General features: G+C 40.8%; 1 protein-coding gene across 2 annotated transcripts in view; it reads right to left on the bottom strand.

The window, feature by feature from the left end:
- The window catches only part of LOC109869460 (phosphatase and actin regulator 3), a 64,203-nt gene that overhangs the window by 39,681 nt on the left and 3,817 nt on the right, over positions 1-20,705 (bottom strand). The window contains exon 1 of one of the 2 annotated variants that reach the window (XM_020459637.2): positions 16,533-16,948. The exons of the other annotated variant lie outside the window; for it this stretch is intronic. Coding sequence (XP_020315226.1) covers positions 16,533-16,644 — 112 coding nt within the window. The 5' untranslated portion in view covers positions 16,645-16,948. Of the gene's footprint in view, positions 1-16,532; positions 16,949-20,705 lie in introns of those variants that run through there. 2 annotated transcript variants of the gene reach the window in all.

Genomic DNA, 20,705 nt, shown 5'->3' on the forward strand with positions numbered 1-20,705 from the left:
GCAAGGAATAAGGTAGTCCTAAATGTTTCCAAAACTAAAAACATTGCATTTGGGACAAATCATTCACTACACCCTAAACCACAACTAAATCTTGTAATGAATAGTGTGGAAATTGAGAAAGTTGAGGTGACTAAACTGCTTGGAGTAACCCTGGAATGTAAACTGTCATGGTCAAAACATACTGATACAACAGTAGCTAAGAGGGGAGAAGTCTGTCCATAATAAAGCACTGCTCTGCCTTCTTAACAACACTTTCAACAAGGCAGGTCCTACAGGCCCTAGTTTTATCGCACCTGGACTACTGTTCAGTAGTGTCGTCATGTGCCACAAAGAGGGACTTAGGAAATTTACAATTGGCTCAGAACAGCCATGACTACATGGTACTCTGTTCCACATCAGGTAACTGATGCAAGCAGTAGAATCAGATTTTTAAAAAACAGGTAAAAATACACCTTGTGGAACAGTGGGGATTGTGAAGAGACACACACAAAGGTACAAACACACGCACTCTACACACATGTACATTGTGATATTGTTTTATGGTGGTATTGTACATTTTGTATTGTAGATATGTAGTGGTGTAATAATGTTATATGATGTACTATTTTATCTTTTGTTTTATATGTAATGCAAGTGCCTTAATGTGTTTGGACCCCAGGAAGAGTAGCTACTGCCTTGGCAGCTGCTAATGGGGATCCATAATAAATACAAATACAAAGTAGATTTACTCTGAGTCTGAGAAACCAGTCTATGTGTGGTATTGTCAAATGTGTTGGCTACTGGCTTTAAAGGAGAGAAGCAATGTCAACAAGGAGAGCAGCCAATAGGAAGTGCCCGAGGGCCTTGTTTCCTACCATATGTTTCAGTTAAGATTGGGGACAGGTGGGGGAGTACTCAAATAGACTGCATGCAGCCTCACTACAAAACACTTAGGATCAAGTCTTGTTTAACTTTTCAAAGAGGCCTGTTTTGGCCCTTTGGTTAGTACCTTGGTTTGTATGCTGCTTAGGTTAAGAGCTAAGTTGGTTTTGATTTTGACACACGCAAGTACACTACACAGTGGGATGTACTGTAGCCAGTCCTGCTAAAAGTGTCTCTCTTGCCCAACTCCTGTCACCCACATAATAGGCTCAGGCACTGAGAATAGACGTGTCATTTTAGCCAGAAAAAGAGCACACACGTCTTTGGTTTCCAACAGTTATCAGAGTAGACAGAGACGGCCTCCTGAGTGGTGCAGTGCTTGAGGCACTACAGATCCAGGTTCGATCCCGGCCGAGACCGGGAGACCCATGAGGCGACAAACAATTGGCCCAGCGTCATCCGAGTTAGGGGAGGGTTTGGCTGGCCGGGATGTCCTTGTCCCATCACGCTCTAGCGACTCCTGTGGCGGGCAGGGCACATGCACACTGACACATCGACATGCGTACTGTGTTTCCTCCGACACAATGGTGCGGGAATTGCAGCGATGGGACAAGACTGTAACTACCAACTGGATATCACGAAATTGGGGATAAAAAAACTAGACAGGCATCTTCCCCCTGTTTTTTCCCCCTGTTTTTTAATTTGTCAGATGTTAAATGAACTACTAAACATTTGAAGCGTTTTAAGCCCATGTTTTTCCAGCGGTAATTTGCAAGAGGGGCACACTAACTGGACCAGGCAAAGGGTACCACCCTCTCTTAATCTTCCTAGTAAGTGTTTCCTTCCAAGGTGCACCAAGGAACAAAGATATGCTAGACAGAATGTTGGCTACTCTAGTGAGTGCAAACAGTGTCGTCAGTGGAGGGGAGAGAGAGTGTAGAGTGACACACACACACAGTTTTGGATTTTATTTTAGCTGCCGGTGATGGGCAGGAGTCGCAGGAGGTACGTTTTAAAATGAATTTGAATTTGATCAATCTATGTAGCCTATTGATTCCTACTTTATGAATAAATTATAATATAATGTAATGATAAATGTAATACTAGCCATCTAGCAATTTTATGAAGTTGGCTTTATCTAGCTAGATTGGTAGATTTGGAACCTATCTCATAACTAGCTACCAAGCCATTTCAGGCTATGAATGAAGTTAAAGTATCTTGTCTGACTATCGTAGCTGGCATGCCTGCTGGAAAGGTTGCTAAACTTTAGAGAATACTAAACTTGCTTTAATTATTGGGTTATGATACTATATACCAGTGTGGCAGTTGTACTAAACTCCTAAGGCATAAAAGTTCTAAAGAATAAATGTGCATCATTATTAGTTAAAATTACAATTGAACAGGTGAAGAGGTATGCTTAGATAACTATGCAGAAACATATACAGATCTTTGGCTCTAGATTGCAGCAAAAAGTAGTTTCAGGTATTTTGGGACCCCTTTCTATAGTGAATGGTGGTGGTTTTTGTCTACTTGATAGTTGTAGAGACTAGCAGGATCAGGTAGGTGTGTGCATATATATTGCAGTTATTCTGCTGATTTAGGGAAATGCCTGAAAGATTTATATAAAACATGAGTGTGTGTGTGTGCGTGCATACTTGTGTGCATAAGTGTGAGAGTGTATGTGCATGCGTTAGGAGTTTTCAAAAAAAAAATCACGCCCAATTTTTCAGTTTTTGATTTGTTAAAAAAGTTTGAAATATCCAATAAATGTCGTTCCACTTCATGATTGTGTCCCACTTGTTGTTGATTCTTCACAAAAATTACAGTTTTATATATTTATGTTTGAAGCCTGAAATGTGGCAAAAGGTCGCAAAGTTCAAGGGGGCCGAATACTTTCGCAAGGCACTGTACATGGAATGGTTTGACTCTGATTCATACTGGTTTTACAGTCATGTATATCCACGAATAAGGAATAGATTCAGAAATAAGTTGACCATTATATTGATAAACTAAGTCAGACTACTATTGCAAGTACAATAACCTTGTTATGGGCTGCAGTATGTCTGGGAATAATGTGTAAAAAAATATTCTGATGCTGGATCCCAATGCGCTGACTCAACAAATACACAAACACATGGCAAATTCAGTTGGATACTGAATACAGCAGACAGTAGTAAAGCGTTAGCTTTCACAGACAGCAAGTGTACATTAGTGTGTCAACAGCAATTCTGTGTGTGTGTGATTTGGTTTTACTATCCTTGTGGGGACCAGATGTCCTCACAAGGATAGTAAAACAAGGACAATTCTGACAAGTGGGGACATTTTGCCGGTCCCCATAAGGAGAAGGGCTATTTTAGGCTTAGGGGTTAGGTTTATGGTCACAATTAGGGTTGGGGGGGGGGGGGGGGGGTGAGAGAGAGAGATGTGTCATATCTGCCATAAGACATGTACTGGGTGTGTCGGGAAAATAAACCAGTAAGAATAAGTAGCTGATCCATTGTGTGTGTGCATATAGAGAGGTAACCCAGGTAACACTGTAATTGATACCTCTCTCTCTCATAAGGTTTGTGAATACAGGCCTAGGAGTTCCACTGCAATGCAAGTGTTTTGCTCTCCATGGTGCTGAAATCCCCAATGCTGCCATGTAAACATACAGAATGCCCACCATCCATACAATAGTGTTATACATCTCTCTCTCACAGACATACACAAATGCCATGCATCCTACCACACACTCAAAACAGTCCGGCGAGACAATGAATAGATCAATTAATTTCCCTTACAACCAAATTCCTTCTATCACTGTCATCTAATACAGCTATGTATTTAATTTACCATCTCTAGAGAGGGCCTGTGAGGATTGTTGTGTTCAATACTGCTCTACTGTAAGTGCTTATCAAGCTAACAGTTACACTGAAAGGGCTTCCTCTACTCTCACTCGGTAATGATTCGATGATGGCACCCATTGAGTGGCTGAGAAGACTAGCTCTTCTACCTCGTCCGCCTTGGGCTCATTGTTCTTTTTCAGTCCACCCCTCCCCCCTCCTTCTCTCCTTCTTTCTATTCCCTTGTGTTCCCAGCCCAGACAGTGTTTATTTGAGTAAGGGACTGGGAATTACCTCTCCCTTGATCATCTATCTCTGACAGAATCGGCCACATCGTCAGAGTGGGAAACCCAGACTATAGATGGTGGGGAGAATCCTAACTTCCACTTAAGTTGAATTTTCACTAAGTAACGCATCAATTTCAATGGGATACTATAAGTGAACATTTGACTAAAGTGGGAGTTAGGATTGGTTGTAATACCAGCCAAAACAAAGGGTGAGTGGGGCCCCTTAGTCTACAATGATTATGTTCCTTGCTCCCCTTGATTAGAAAGGACTGGATAGTTGAAAGCAACCTCCTACCCAGCTGGATAGTGGGATTTAATTGCACCATATGGCTTTCACCAAACCAAGGTTTTTGTTTCTGATTGGAAAATTACTAACGAAAGGATACAAGGGAAAACACAATAGAAGGATACCAGAGCATGGTATTGGTATGTAGCCTCAAAAAAGGTGAGAAGTTGTTGATTGATGTTGATAAATACAGAAACTATCCATAAGAGCTCATGTAACTTTTACAACAAGTGTATTTACAGCCGATTCACACAGTCTATCCCTGTAATGTTGGCCAGATAGCAGGCAGGCCCAGGAGGGCAATACTACAGTATCTCTCTGGCTTTTCACACAGGCAGAGGCTGTCTCGTCCTCTGTTGTACAAGGGCCAAAACTAGAGCTTTCCTCTTATTGCTCTACTCTAGTGTAGCTTGGCCTCCTAAATTCCTGTCTTTAGCTCCTTTATTTTCTCCCTTAACACTGAGGCCTATGCTTTGCTTGGGTCCTAGTTCCACCACGGTCTCAAAGGGCTGACTGCTGACTGCTTTCCCACTCAGTCTGATTCCATCTGTGATTTTTCGGTGTTGCACAAGCTCAGGCAGGCGTGCCTGTTCTCCAACACATCAACACACACACATGCTCGTAAGTACATGTATGCGTATAGACACATGCACGCAAAGCACATACACACCACACACACACAGTTCACACATTGACTACCTCAGGGAATAAGTATAACCATGCGGCTTGTTGCTGCTGTGTTCCATTTTCATTCGTGGGGAAATACAGCGACCCCACAGTGAGCAGTGCTCGACAAGGCATACACTAACAGTTTGTCCCATTCACTTCACTTGCAGTTCTTGTATTTACAATATTGCAGTACCACATGCAGTGATGCTACAGTACAGGTTGAATGGTAAGAACATAGCGAGTTGGTGTCAGTGGGGACAGTATAACAGATGCTCCCGTGCACTCACTCTCATTTACCAAGTGTAGAGCTGAAGAGACACAGTCACTCACTTTGAAAGTAGCAGCTACATTTACAACCAACTGATGAAATGCATGTTCATGGATCAAGTGTACAAGTCGTGGCCCACATCTCTCAATAACTGTTTTTGAACCTGCATGGGATTACTTGGATAAATAAACAATATATAAACTAATATTTGTATGCAGGTTTTTGTGGTATTTCTTAGGAGTTCTTCTGTGATAAATTCTCAAGCTAAAAGTGCTTCTGTTGTCCTCTATGGAGAACATGAGTGGCTCAAGAGGAAAATGAACAGAGCATCTTGCCGCAACAAACAGGTGGCCTTAACTGGCATCCCAATCTTGGCAGGCTGAGATGAATGAGTCGTGAGCTGACAGCATTGTGAATTACAGCTCTAGTTCCATAATAGAAATGGGTTTAAAGGGCTAGTTCACCCAAAGTCCATTATTGATGACCCAACAATCGTTATACAGTATCTAAATGAGGTGGGAAGAGAAGCTCGGAGAAGGGCCTCCCTCCCACCCTGTAGTGGCCGTGATCTTTTTAGCAGCCAGTTAGCAACGAAGTGATGACTCATATCCTGCCAGCTTGGTCTCATGATATAACATAGTAAACTTAAATCCGGGACACTCAAATTAGTATGATATGTTACATTAGCTATGGTTACATCAGACAGAAGGTAAGGCCTCCCGAGTGGCGCAGTGGTCTAAGGCACTGCATCGCAGTGCTAGCTGTGCCACTAGAGATTCTGGGTTTGAGTCCAGGCTCTGTCGCAGCCAGCCGCGACCGGGAGACCCATGGGGCGGTGCAAAATTGGTCCAGCGTCGTCCGGGTTAGGGGAGGGTTTGTCCAGCAATGATGTCCTTGTCCCATCGCGCACTAGCCACTCCTGCGCAGTGCACACTGACATGGTCGCCAGGTGCACAGTGTTTCCTCCACCACATTGGTGCTGGCTTCCAAGTTAAGTGGGCACTGTGTCAAAAAGCAGTGCGGTTTGGTTGGGTTGTGTTTCGGGGGAAGCACGGCTCTCGACCTTCTCCTCTCCCAACTGTACGGGAGTTGCAGTGATGAGACAAGACTGTAACTACCAATTGGGGAGAAAAAGGGGTAAAATAAAATAATAATACATCTGACAGAAGGTTACTTAGACAAAAACTAAAGTAGGGTGGTTGGTCGGGTGGATGGGTAGGTGTACAACGTGAATGGCTAGCAACCCAAAGGTTGCGTGTTCAAATGTCATTATGGACAACTTTAGCATTTTAGCTAATTAGCAACTTTGAAATTACTTACTACTTTTTAGTTATTTTTCAACTACTTAGAATGTTAGCTAACACTTCCCCTAACCTTAACCCCTTAACCCTAACTTTAACTCCTAACCCCTAGCCTAGCTAACATTAGCCACCTAGTTAAGGTCACAACAAATTGGAATTTGTAACATATCATACGGAATGGATGCTGGACATCCACAAATTAATACATAGGTACCATACAAAACGTAGCCCATCATACTATTTGGCGTGTCACAGATTTACATTTACTATGTTATGTCTACCCGAGTCCAAGTTGATTCTGCTTCTGACTCGTTAATTACCCTGACATTGCATGCAGCGAGAGTGTGGGACGCCCAGCAGATCTAGGTGCAGAGGTAGGCTTCAAGACCAGGGTTACTGTGACACACTGAAGCAGCAGGTGAGATAGACAGCCAGAGAGAGAGAGCGAAGGAATGAGTGAAAAATGTAGATGTGGGGAGGTGATCAGAGAGAAATTTAAACTGAGGGGCTGGAAACTTGAGGTGTGAATATCTGTTTAAATGTGGTTTGCAGATCAGATATAAATAGTAAAACATGTAAAATAGTAAATACAGACTCACAGCTAGAGCAAGAACAAACACAGAAACCCAAGTAGGCCTTCGATCAAGCCTGAAATGAACTAGTTGCATGTGAGGTGAGATGGTATGAATGATACTGACAGAAAACAGTGGTAGGCCTATCACCTCATGAAAATGTAGAATGTCACTAATACTGTGTAAAATACAGTGACTTCAGAAAGTATTCATAACCCTTGACTTATTCCACATTTTGTTGTGTTACAGCCTGAATTCAAAACCATAACTGTTTTCTCACCCATCTACACATAATACCCCATAATTACAATGTGAAAACATGTTTTGGACATGATTTATAAAGAAACACACCTGTCTATATAAGGTCCTACAGTTGACAGTGCATGTCAGAGCAGAAACCATACCATTAAGTTCAAGGAACTGTCTGTAGAATTGTAATGAGGCATATATCTGGGGAAGGGTATAAAACAATTTCTACAGTGTTGAAAGTTTCCAAGAGCAGTGGTCTCCATTATTGGGAAATGGTAAAAATATAGAACTACACAGACTCTGCCTAGAGCTGGCCGTCCGACCAAACTGAGCAACTGCGCAAGAAGGACCTTGGTCAGGGAGGTGTCCAAGAACCTAATGACCACTCTGACAGAACAACAGAGTTCCTTGACTGAGATGGAAGAACCTGCCAACAGTCTCTACAGCACTTCACCAATCTGGGATTTTTGGGAGAGCGGCCAGACGGAAGCCACTCCTGGACAAAAAAGCACATGACAGCACATCTGAACTTTGCAAAAAGGCAAGTGAAAGACTTTAAGATCATAAGGCAAAAGATTATGTTGTCTAATGATGCAAAAAATGTAACTCTTTGATCTGGATTCAAAGTATATATCTGGAGAAAACCAGGCAGGAACTGGGAGACTGGTAAAGGTAGAGGGAACAATGAATGGAGCCAAATACAGGGAAATCCTTGATGATAACCTGCTTCAGAGTGCAAACAACCTTAGCCTGGGGGAAAGATTTACGTTCCAACAGGACAATCACACCAAGCATATAGCCAAAGCAATGCTGGAATGGCTTCAGAACAAGAATGTGAAAGTCCTTGAGGCTGCTGATTATCCCGCACACCTGTCACCATTGTCTCGCGCACCTGCGCCTCATGACAATCACCTGGACTCCATCACCTCCATCATTATCTTCCCTATATCTGTCACTCCCCTTGGTTCTTTCCTCAGGTGTTATTGACTGTGTTTTCATCTCGGTGCATTTGTGTTTCATGTTCATTGTTTATTTTATTTATTAAAACACTCACTCCCTGAACTTGCTTCCCGACTCTCAGCACACTCGTTTACACCCAGCCAAACCCCAGACTTGAATCCCATTGAAAATCTGTGGAATGACTTGAAGATTGCTGTTCCCCATCTAACATAACAGAGCTTGAGAAAATCTACAAAGAATAATGGGAGAAAATCCCCAGAAATCCAGATGTGCAAACCTAATACAGACATACCCATGATGACTCAAAGCTAATACAGACATACCCATGATGACTCAAAGCTAATACAGACATACCCATGATGACTCAAAGCTGTAATCGCCACCAAAAGTGCTTCTACAAAGTATTGACTCAGGGGTGTGAATACTTAGGATAAATTAGATAGTTCTGTATTTCATTTGCAATATATTTGGAAAAATGTCTAAACCTGTTTTCACTTTGTCATTTTAGGGTATTGTGTGTAGATGGTTGAGAAAGAAAATCTATTTAATCCATTTTGAATTTATTGCTGCAACACATTTTTTTGGAATAAGCCAAGGGGTATGAATACTTTCTGAAGTCACTGTGTATGTATAAATACACTAAACACAAATATAAAAGCAACATGTAAAGTTTTGGTCTACATGTTTCATGAGCTGAAATAAAAGATCCCAGACATTTTCCACACTCACAAGAAGCTTATTTCTCTCACATTTTGTGCACACATTTGTTTACATCCCTGATAGTGACCATTTCTCCTTTGCCAAGATAATACATCCACCTGACAGGTGTGGCATATCAAGAAGCTGATCATTACACATGTGCACCTTGTGCTGGGGACAATAAAGGCCACTCTAAAATGTGCAGTTTTGTCACACAACCCAATGCCAAAGATGTCAAAGAATGTTGAGGGAGTGTGCAATTGGTATGCTGACTGCAGAAATGTCCACCAGATATGTTGCCAGAGAATTTAATTCAAACTGCCCCCAACATCATTTTAGAGAATTTTGCAGTACGTCCAACCGGCCTCACAACCATGTGTGGGTGAGCGGTTTGCTGATGTCAACATTGTGAACAGAGTGCCCCATGGTGGAGGTGGGGTTATAGTACAGGCAGGCATAAGCTACGGACAATGAACACAATTGCATTTTATTTGAATGCACAGAGATACCATGACGAGATCCTGAGGCCCATTGTCATGCCATTCATCTGCTGCCATCACCTAATGTTTCAGCATGATAATGCACAGCCCCATTTTGCAAGGATCTATACACAATTCCTGGAAGCTGAAAATGTCCCACTTCTTCCATGGCCTGTATACTCACTGGACACGTCACCCATTGAACATGTGGATGCTCTGGATCGACGTGCATGACAGTATGTTCCAGTTCCCACTAATATCCAGCAACTTCGCACAGTCATTGAAGAGGAATGGGACAACATTCCACAGGCCCCAATCAGTCACCTCCCTTTCCCAGATCTGTGCCTCGACACAGTCCTGTCTCTGAGCTCTACGGACAATTCTTTCGACCTCATGGCTTGGTTTTTGCTCTGACATGCACTGTCAATGTCAATGTGGAGGTCAAGAAATTTTGTGAGCCGGTGATTGTCAAGCAATTGACCGTTACTTACCAAACACATTTATCATCTCCTGGATTCCACACATAGCTTACAAGCCACTGATGCAGACCTTTGGAACATCTACATTTTAAAAGTCTAATAAATCCATGTAATACAGCCTTCACAATAAAACCATTATTTACTTTAGACAGGTCTAAAGAAGCATGATATGAAGAAAATGTAGTCTATAACAGATTAGCACACTGAGTGGTCCTTATGTTAGGTTCTGATCTGGCTATGCCAAATGGCTGTGGGCTATACTAGCTAATTTATCAGACAAGATTTGCTTAGAATTACGTGCCATTATTTGATATTATTTTATAGTATGAAGTATACAGTTGAACAAAGCTGAATAAAATATAAGCATTTTCTCCAAACGATTTGAGAGTACATGCGGGCGGCTATTCTGTGTTGAGGGGTTAACAAAGAAATAGGTACTCCTATATGCTTCATTTAGAGTCATTATTGTAACTTTAGGTTTTCTACAAAACTATATGTTTTGACGTAATATATTGTATGATGCGACTCTAAAGATGATTTGAAAAAAGTTGCATGAAAGGCATGAGCCCTGCTTTGTTTTTTGTGCAGGCAGTACACAAGCTGTACACACTTCATCAGTCTCTCATTCACAATTTGACAATCACTTGATAATGACTCAAATTTCACAGTGGCATCCCCTTTGTGGCTGTAATGCACAACAAAAAAATCCATGCCTTTTGTGGCCAGTGGCTGCATTGTGCCTTTCTCCCTGAGTGCTGCGTACTCCTAAGCACCTCTCACTCACATGGCTCTCCATCACATGATCGGGTCTTTCTTACAGGCTACAAGTGAAGAAAGACACATTGTGGACACAACTGCGTTTGTACTTATCCAATTCCGAGGTGCATATCCATTATAAAGACATTGGAAGAACTGTCCACATTTACTTTTCGTCAGCCAACAAGATGAGTAGGCCTAACGAATAGCAAAAGCACTAGCCTATGTCAATCTACTATCCCACATAGTAGAAAAGTCAACCTATTCTATTCTGTGTGATAAATAAATATTCCAAACATAGTCTGGGACAGTTGTGGGAGGCAATAGATCTTGAATTAATACAACCACTAGCATAAAAAATGTGTCTGACGCAACAGATCAGAATGTTTAGCTTAAAATGTTAATAACTATCAGGCTGTTTCTTCACATTATAAGAGCAACAATGCACAATGCGCTATAAGCGCCAATGTTCCATTAGTGGGAAAACACTATTAGCATTTTCGTATGCTGGGCATCATTCACAAGTGATAAAATTTAATTCACAAGTGATGGGATCCATTTCTTTTTTTGTAGAGGCCATCACTCTGTTTTCTCCCGCAATTGCATAGCCTATAGAAATGTTGCGCAACATGAGATCATGGGCTCTCATGAAGTGTTTTAGTTTCTCAAATACATTTGCATTTATGTCAGAGTGATTAGAGGGACAATGGAGTGCTGAGAACCAGGCAGTTAGCAGCATCAGAGCTTGGAGAAGTCTAATTACCGTGACTAAACGGTCACATGGAATCTGACTGCCTTCATGACTCGTAACCGCCGGCGTGGCGGTAATACGGTCACCGCAACAGCCCTAACTGTCAACTGTGGGACCTTATATAGACAGATGTGTGCCTATACAAATCATGTCCAATCAATTGAATTTACCACATGTGGACTCCAATCAAGTTGTAGAAACATTTCAAGGATGATCAACGGAAACAGGATGCACCTGAGGTCAATTTCTAGTCTCATAGCAAAGGGTCTGAATACTTATGTAAATAAGGTATTTGTGTTTTTTTATTTTTCATACATTTGCAAACATTTCTAAAAACCTTTTTTTTCTTTATCATTATTGATGAGGAAAATTTTTATTTAATCAACTTTAGAATAAGGCTGTTACGTAAACAAAATATGGAAAAAGTCTAAAGGGTCTGAATACTTTCCGAATGCACTGTATATGACAAGAATGAGCACAAAGCTCAAAACGTGAGACTTTATAATATGCTTCAATCTGATCGAACTTTGATTGCAATGCATGTTTTAAAGTAACTTTAATTCATATTATTATTAAGTTGTAGGAAGTCTCTTTCACAGACATGTCAAATGAGAGGGTAGCTAAGTCAAATTATTGGTTCATTCAACTCGTGTTCATAATAGGCCTACCACATTCCAGCCCTACCAACCATATTTTTAACAAAAAATATGCTCAGCATGTGGTGGAAACATGGAAATGACCTGAATGAAGCTAATATATGACAGTATTTCAAGTGCCACAGATGACTGGGGTTATTGACAAATGCCTATAAGTCTCAAGCCGGTTACTCAGGACGATAGTAATTGAAAGCACCTTCAAGCGCAGTTGAAAAGACAGACGTGCTAGGCTTCTAGCGTTGCTGTAACTTCCAGTCCATTGTCTGCATGACTTGACTGACAGCACTGAGCACATCATGACTACTTCTAGTTTACTACTCCTAGCGACAGGTCCAGGCTGGTGTCAGGATTCCTTTCCAACTGAAAGACATTTTCTCACTGCTGCTGTCCCATCTTGTCCAGTGAGGTCCTCACCATGGGCCTCAGATCTGAGGCATTTTCCTAATGCCACTTCCTACTGATACCAGCTTTTCTGCTAAAAGAGCAGTAGGAGTGCTGATTTAGGATTGGTTTTGTCTTTTAGATCACAAAGAATAGGATTACATGGACAGGGGGGACCTGAGACTCTTGATACTTACGGCCCCGTGTCTCCTTTATTTGGTGCCCTGGTGCTCAGGAGCAGGAGGCAGAGGAGAGGTGCATGAAGTGTGAACTCAGTCAGGTCGGGGAAGAGGAGGCACATAGGCAGCTCTATGAACAGTATTGGTTGTATTCATTAGGGCACATTGTACCAAAATGTTGTGCAACGGAAACCGAAATAAAAATAGTGTTTCTTATTGGACAACTTCAGATAGTACCTCCCTGTTTATGACAATGTTCTTACGTTTAGTAAATACGACCCAATTCTGTCCATCTTGTGGAACAAAGCCTTCGAGCCTTCGAAGATGAAGTAAATCTCTGCTTGTGTCATTTTTTTAGGGCTTCAACACCTTTTTTTAAAATCAAGAATAAGTCCACTACTGGAAGTTTTTCCTGCGTGGGTAGGCCTTTTGTGGATTCCTATCTTTGTTGTTGAGCATCCTCCTCCTACTGTCATTTGTTGGCTGAATCAATCAATCACATTTATTTATAAAGCCCTTTTTACATCAGCCGATGTCATAAAGTGCTATACAGAAACCCAGCCTAAAAACCCAAACAGCAAGCAATGCAGATATTGAACCACAGTGGCTAGGAAAAACTCCCTAGAAAAGCAGGAATCTAGGAAGAAACCTAGAGAGGAACCAGTCTCTGAGGGGTGGCCAGTCCTCTTCTGGCTATGCCGGGTGAAGATTATAACAGTACATGGCCAAGATGTTCAAATGCTGAGGTCTACCTTAACTTGCTTAATGAGCATTTGAGCAGATTTGTATGGTGTGAGTGTGGTGATGTGTGTGCGTGCATGTGTTTGTGTAAATAGTTTTATGGTATAACTTTATTTGGATAGTCCACAGTAGATAGTTTGTAGATGTTTATCTAACTGTACTATTCTGAAGTCTTGCATATTGTCAAGGCTTCTGATAAACTTCCCTTGTCTACATTCAGAGTGAAGGGGAGGGTTATGATGCTTGAGCGTAACTCAAACCTTTTACATCAGCAATCAAAATGCTGTTCTTTATAATAAAGAACGCTTGGCTAATTGAGCATGTACACAAAATAATCTGAGTCACAACAGTTTAAAATATCATGATGGGGAAAGACTATACATGCGCTTGAAAAAGTCCTTGAAAATCCTTGAATTTGACTTGCCAATGTCTGTACGAACCCTGTATATGCTACTTGCTCAACCCGCAAATGAAAGATAAAATTATCTGCTATTGTCAGTATTTTTTTAATTCGGGCCAATAGCTTTCAGTTGACACTGGCCCGGACTGCTGACAAATTTACCTGAATGTCGAACCCTGTGTTGTGCAGTGTGTGTAGCCATTAGCCAAGTTAATGATAGCCTAAACATCTGCCGGTAGATGGAAAGGCAAATAAAAGGGAACTACAAAGTAGCCTATGCCTACCTGGCAGAATCATGATCATTTGCATTAATGGTCATTGCACCAGTGGTCATTTGTTTTGAAAACTCCCATCACAACTGCGCGACACTGCTAGCCAAACACAACTTACGCTGGTGCTTACCTGAGTTACCAACTACAGAAAAAAATCAACATTTCTCAGATTTTACCCAGACCCCAAGAATTGTCCCCAGATGTGGTTTAAGCATTGTTGAGGACTTAGAACATCCAATGTTGCTTATTTCAAATATGGCTATTCAATATTAGCCTTGTTCTGTATGGAATACGGTTATATTATGGGCCACAGGCCAGGTCATTATAAATTATTTAAAAAATTGGTGCGACCAAATCATTTGCTGGTGCCACTAACTGAAAAAGTTAGTGTAGAGCCCTGCATTACCGTGTCAAACATAGGTTTGTTCACAACAATGGCTAGTGTTACATACACATTCCAACTGGAATATAAGACCCTGCAGTGTTTTCCCTAAAGGTCTTTAAGCGGGGTGCAAACCCCCCCAAAGTGTAACATCCTGTCCTGGCAACAACACCTCAGACTAATATTTCATATAACCCATAGTACTTTAAATACAAATCAGCCCTTGAAATAATACAAACTTAGTGGTACAGTGCATTGCCCCAACAAGGATGGAGGGTAAAATAGCCTTGAACGTTCTACAACTAATATACTCACACACTCTCTCTCTCTCTCTCTCTGCAGCTGCAAAGGACACTGTGTAAAAGGCTTAGTAATCCTTTGGCAAAGACTGTGAGCCGCGACGCTCACACAGTGACGATACACTGAGGACGGACAATGTGTACTTTGGGTCACCAGACACCGCTATTGCTCTCTTGAATGCCACAGAACTGTATTTACGCTATAGTCCATTAGCAGTGCCCTGTGAATGGGTGCAGGCTACATGTGTAGGCACATTCAAGTATAAGACACGGTTATCATAGCCACTGCTTCAATGCTTCAGGACAATAACCTAAAACACAAGGGCCAAATCTACACTGGAGTTGCTTACTAACGTTCCTGAGTGGTCGAGTTACAGTTTTTGACTTAAATCTACTTCAAAATCTATGGCAAGACCTGAAAATGGTTATCTAGCAATGATCAACAACCAATTTGACAGAGCTTGAAGAATTGTGAAAAAATTGGGGCAGATGTTGCACAATCCAGGTGTGAAAAGCTCTTGGAGACTTACCCAGAAAGACTCACAACTGTAATCACTGCCAAAGGCGCTTCTACAAAGTATTGACTCAGGGGTGTGAATACTTATGTAAATGAGATATTTCTGTAATTCATTTTCAATACATTTGCAAACATTTCAAATAACATGTTGTTTTCACTTTGTCATTATGGGGTATTGGATGGGGAAAATAATCACTTTAACCCATTTTGAATTCAAGCTGTAACACAACTAAATTTGGAATAGGTCAAGGAGTATGAATACTTTTTAAAGGCACTGTAGTGGTCTTTTTTTAACCTTTATTCAACTCAGCAAGTCAGTTAAGAACAAATTCTTATTTACAATGACAGCCTAAACGACAGATTTGTACCTTGTCAGCTTGGGGATTTGATCTAGCAACCTTTCAGTTACTGTCCCAACGCTCTAACCACTAGGCTACCTGTTAACTTGTACTTCGTCGAAGTCTTTGATCCTATACATCACGTGGAACGCTGGGTCATTGATCATAGGACTGTTTGATCAGCTCAACCTCAACATGGGATCCAATTGATGCTGCCAAGCGCAGTGGCCGAGTCGGGATAGGCAAGGGTCCATTGAATGAAGGTCCAATATATGCTACCACCGAAACCGAGGCTTGTGCTGAACGAAATTGCTCAAATAATCATTATAAATGTGTCTGCTCAATGTCAGTGTCTGTGCGCTCAATGTAACATTGAATCCTAATATAACCTAGCGACGCAAAAATGTGTCTAGACATTTCGCCTAAAATGATGGACCACACAATGAGCTTTCTTCACTGTAGCCTATGTCATCTTTGCGTCCAATCTTATTGGGCCTATATATACATGTATTTAAATTGATGCAATGATGTCTGAAATATTATGGGTTTGTGTACAATAGGCTTCGCATTATAGGCTCAAGTTAATTTAAAATCTTCACATTTACTGCAAAACCACATAGCATTTCACGAACAAACAGCTTATTTTGGGAGAGCATCCATTCATTTAAATAGAACTGGAGGAAAATGGCAAACGCGTCATGATATTTTCCTACCAATTGTCTGCGAATCTTTTTTATTGTGTTTTCTGTCAAATGGAAGCGTGGAGTGCTTATTATTCTGATATGGTCCTCAAATCCCATTTAGCAATTGGGGATGGCTTTAGGAGACTACTGTAGCCTATCGCCAAAACGATGAAAATAATAAAACGCCAATACATTAGTCTATAACGTTTGAATATCCAGACAAAAAAAAACATGTATCTTACCTGTGCTGTGCACTAGATCGATGCCGGACTCTGTGAGTAGGTTTGGGTCACTTTGAGATCTGCCTCTATGCAGAAGACAGACATCTATTCCATTTCCATCGGATGTAGCCATTGGGGATAGAGCACATGAATACTGAATCAAATATTCAAAACCCTACCAGAGGCAGGCAAGGTCAGAAGTAAGCAGCAGTAGTGCAGATATAATTCGTTCTGACAACAGCCGCTTTGAGCATCTAATGGGGAGCCATGGGTGCTGAGCAGAAATTCCTAGTATGTTGGAGCCACTGAAGTATAATAAGAACGGTTGAAGCGCGCGTGTGTGTCTGGGCGCGCTCGTGTGGGCGTGGGAGGGGTGATACGGATGTGCCGGTCTATATGTCACTACGGCCTGATTGTTCCTCGCAACATTGTAGCCGGCGACACAAATTTAGGCCAGGCCGCCTACTTACACAATCTGAATTTATTAATGTAGCCTACTGATTTATGATGCTGGTTTGGTCTATATGGATGGTGATGAGGTTGTATAGAGCAGAACATCAACACGTGGTGAAATTGGTTCATTGAATAAATCTCAGGACTAACGTTATTAGTTTTGAATTGTTGAAAAAAAAATACTGCAATGTATCCCAATATTTCAATGTAATGCATTTATGAATGGCATTGAAGGGATTCAGAGACAACAGCTGCATAGGCCTAGTGGTATTGGCTGAAGGGAGATCAGTAGGCCTATTGATATAGTAGAGAGCGTAATAGACAGAAATGTCTAACATTGGCTTTAATACCTTGAGAAACGACAATGTAGCCTAAGCCTCCTGCTCAACGACTGTATAGGCTATGAAAAACACATACATTATTATATTATATTCCAAATGTAAATATGTTAGGTTCAATTGATCAAACAATTAATAATACTTAAAAATGTATGGTAACAAAGCCATTTTAGACCTTATGCGCATATTTTGCGCCTTGATGATTGTCCATTGGAAGTACTTTCATCCTATTGGTCAACCCTGCTATGATGCGCCGATGAGGAAGTAGTTACCGTTGCAGAGATTTTGGATATACTGACAAGATACACGTGTCTCCGCCCTAACAAATTGGAGTCGTTGTCCACAAAGTGGCACGGGGGGCCTGTCTAGCTCCCGCCTATCCTTTCTTTGGATTGGTGGATACATCTCATTGTTGTCAACATTTTTGAATAGTCGATGAAGTTTGTTGACGTCAACCGCCTGTAATTCAATGAATGGCGAGAGAGAGACACTACGCCGCTAGCCTCATGCATGAATATGCATAGCCATCTCGAGACAACTCCTATTTAAAGTGCTTTTTTTCTTGCCGGGATGTCACGTGTCCTACTTATATCAGTACACTCTTAAAACGTAAGCATTACGAAACTTTTATTCAGTCAAATAAACCTCACGCAGCAAATAAGTCATTCGTTTTTTGTTGACCAAATTCGAAACTCTTGACCTCCACATCAAATGACTGTGATTGGTTTACGAAAATACGCCACCTGTTGGAGGGTGACAGATTTTCCGCCTAGTTGGGCCACTCTTTCTCTGCCTGTCTGGTGTTAGAACATACTGTACTGTCTTCCGTATTAGCGTTACTGCAGCAACATTCGCGTTCTGGCAGCAACATTAAGACTTCCGGTTTTCTGATTTTGCTTCAAAATAAAAGACTGCGGTAAAACGTTATGATGATGTTAAAATAATGATACAAAATTAAAACTACATATGGGGAAAATCTAAATGAACATATTGTCTTACTGAGAAAAAACTATGCTATGGGCCGATGTAAAAGTGGGGTTGGGAAGTAGAGTAGGGTCTGGAGAATGTATGTATGGTGTCATTTCAAGGGGCACGGAATAATACAGTGTTGCTGGTCTTTTACTCCGCCCATTACATTGGCCACAATTCAAATCACTGTATTACATATTGGTTTATAGAGAGACAGCTATGTATAGGATTTCTCACTAGGGTCTGTAGAATATATATACAGTGAGCTCCAAAAGTATTGGGGCAGTGGCACATTTAGTGTTGTTTTGGCTCAGTATTCCAGCACGTTGGATTTGAAATGATACAATCACTATGAGGTTCATATGCAGACTGTCAGCCTTCATTTGAGGGTATTTTCATCCATATTTGGGGAACCATTTAGAAATTACAGCACGTTTTGTACATAGTCCCACCATTTTAGGGGACCAAAAGGATTGGGACAAATTCAATTATATGTGTATTAAAGTAGTCTAAAGTTAGTATTTGGTCCCATATTGGCCCCATATTCCTAGCACGCAATGATTACATCAAGCTTGTTACTCTACAAACCTGTTGCATGCATTTGCTATTTATTTTGGTTGTGTTTCAGATTATTTGTGCCCAATATAAACAAATGGTAAATAATATAGTGTCATTTTGAAGTTACTTAAATTGTAAATAAGAATAAAATATGTTTCTAAACACGTCTACATTCATGGGGATGCTACCATGATTACGGATTGTCCTGAATGAATTGTTAATAATGATGAGTGAGAAAGTTACAGAGGCACAAATATCATACCCAGACAAAAAACTCAATACCGTCTGTAGAAACCACCTCCAAATTAACCGGTGCTATCCACGTAGTAGTCAATGCTTATATACACACTAAACTATCAACACTCAAAATAAAACACATGAGGCAAACTTTTTAGTCTAAACGAAAATCGTATTTATTTAAAATGTAATGTAATGAATATCAACCAGGCTATAGGTAAATTCACTACAGTCACCAATTTTCTTGAAATTTATGGTCTAACACACTTTATGATAGATTCATTCGTTTCAATCCCTCATTCATTAAATTAGCGATGTACCATTTTGTTTCATATGGAAAATCTATGTCAATATCAGTTGCATTTTTTAATTAGATTTTGATATATCAGTTCGGAGAAAATACATTGCAACTGTGTGAATGTCACTAGCAATAGAATGTATACATGTGTCACAGTTCTCTTTAAGACTAAATCCATTTCTCCTCTCCACTCTGTTTGATTGGTGTTTTTGTATCAATTAGTTTGTCTTTGATTGTGTTGCACTGACTTAGCTTGTGCTGTCACCCTCATCTCCTATTTCATTACATATGGGTGACGGGATCAAAGAGATGGTCAACTCAACCTGTTCCTCAATCTGATTAACAGGATTGAATGTAACCTCTATTCTTGTCCCACATACTGTACTCCTAAGATTTTTGACACTACGTTGAGTGACAAAACGTTTTGGCAACTTCCTCCTAAAATTGGATCAAAATCATTTTTCTGCATAAAGGAATGTATTGCCATTGAAATAACATGGTAATCCAAACATTTATTTAATTTTTTCCAAATTTTTTGTGATTCTTAACTTTCTGATCCTCCGCAGCACCCCTGTCCCTCTCCCATACAATTTATGTTTCAGATTTGGTGGTTCAACAGCATTATTTTTTATTTATCATCTGTTGTGTCAAATTATTCTGATCTATGCATTTATCAGTAGGGTCAACTCTACAGTTAACTCTATCACCAGACAACTGCGTCACCATCAGTACAGCCAACTCCTACTATAGCACTAGGTCCACCCTCTACCAGTACCTCCACAGATACAATGGCTTGCAAAAGTATTCACCCCCCTTGGCATTGTTCCTATTTTGTGGCCTTACAATCTGGAAGTAAAATTGATTTTTTGGGGGGTTGTGTCATTTGATTTACACAACAGACCTGAAAATGCAAAATATTTGTTATTGTGAAACAAACAAGAAATAAGACAAAAAAAGAAACAGAAAACTTGAGCGTGCATAACTATTCATCCCCCCAAAGTCAATACTTTGTAGAGCCACCTTTTTCAGCAATGACAGCTGCATGTCTCTTGGGGTATGTCTCCATCAGTTTGGCACATCTAGCCACTGGATTTTTTGCCCATTCTTCAAGGCAAAACTGCTCCAGCTCCTTCAAGTTGGATGGGTTCAGCTGGTGTACAGCAATCTTTAAGTCATACCACAGATTCTCAATTGGATTGAGGTCTGGGCTTTGACTAGGCCATTCCAAGACATTTAAATGTTTCCCATTAAACCACTGGAGGGTTGCTTTAGCAGTACATGAAACTGCTTTAGAAACCGCATTCCTATCTCTCAAAAATATGGTGGTATCAGCAGCCAGTT

This window comes from Oncorhynchus kisutch, linkage group LG24, assembly GCF_002021735.2.
Source record: "Oncorhynchus kisutch isolate 150728-3 linkage group LG24, Okis_V2, whole genome shotgun sequence".
NCBI lineage: Eukaryota > Metazoa > Chordata > Actinopteri > Salmoniformes > Salmonidae > Oncorhynchus > Oncorhynchus kisutch.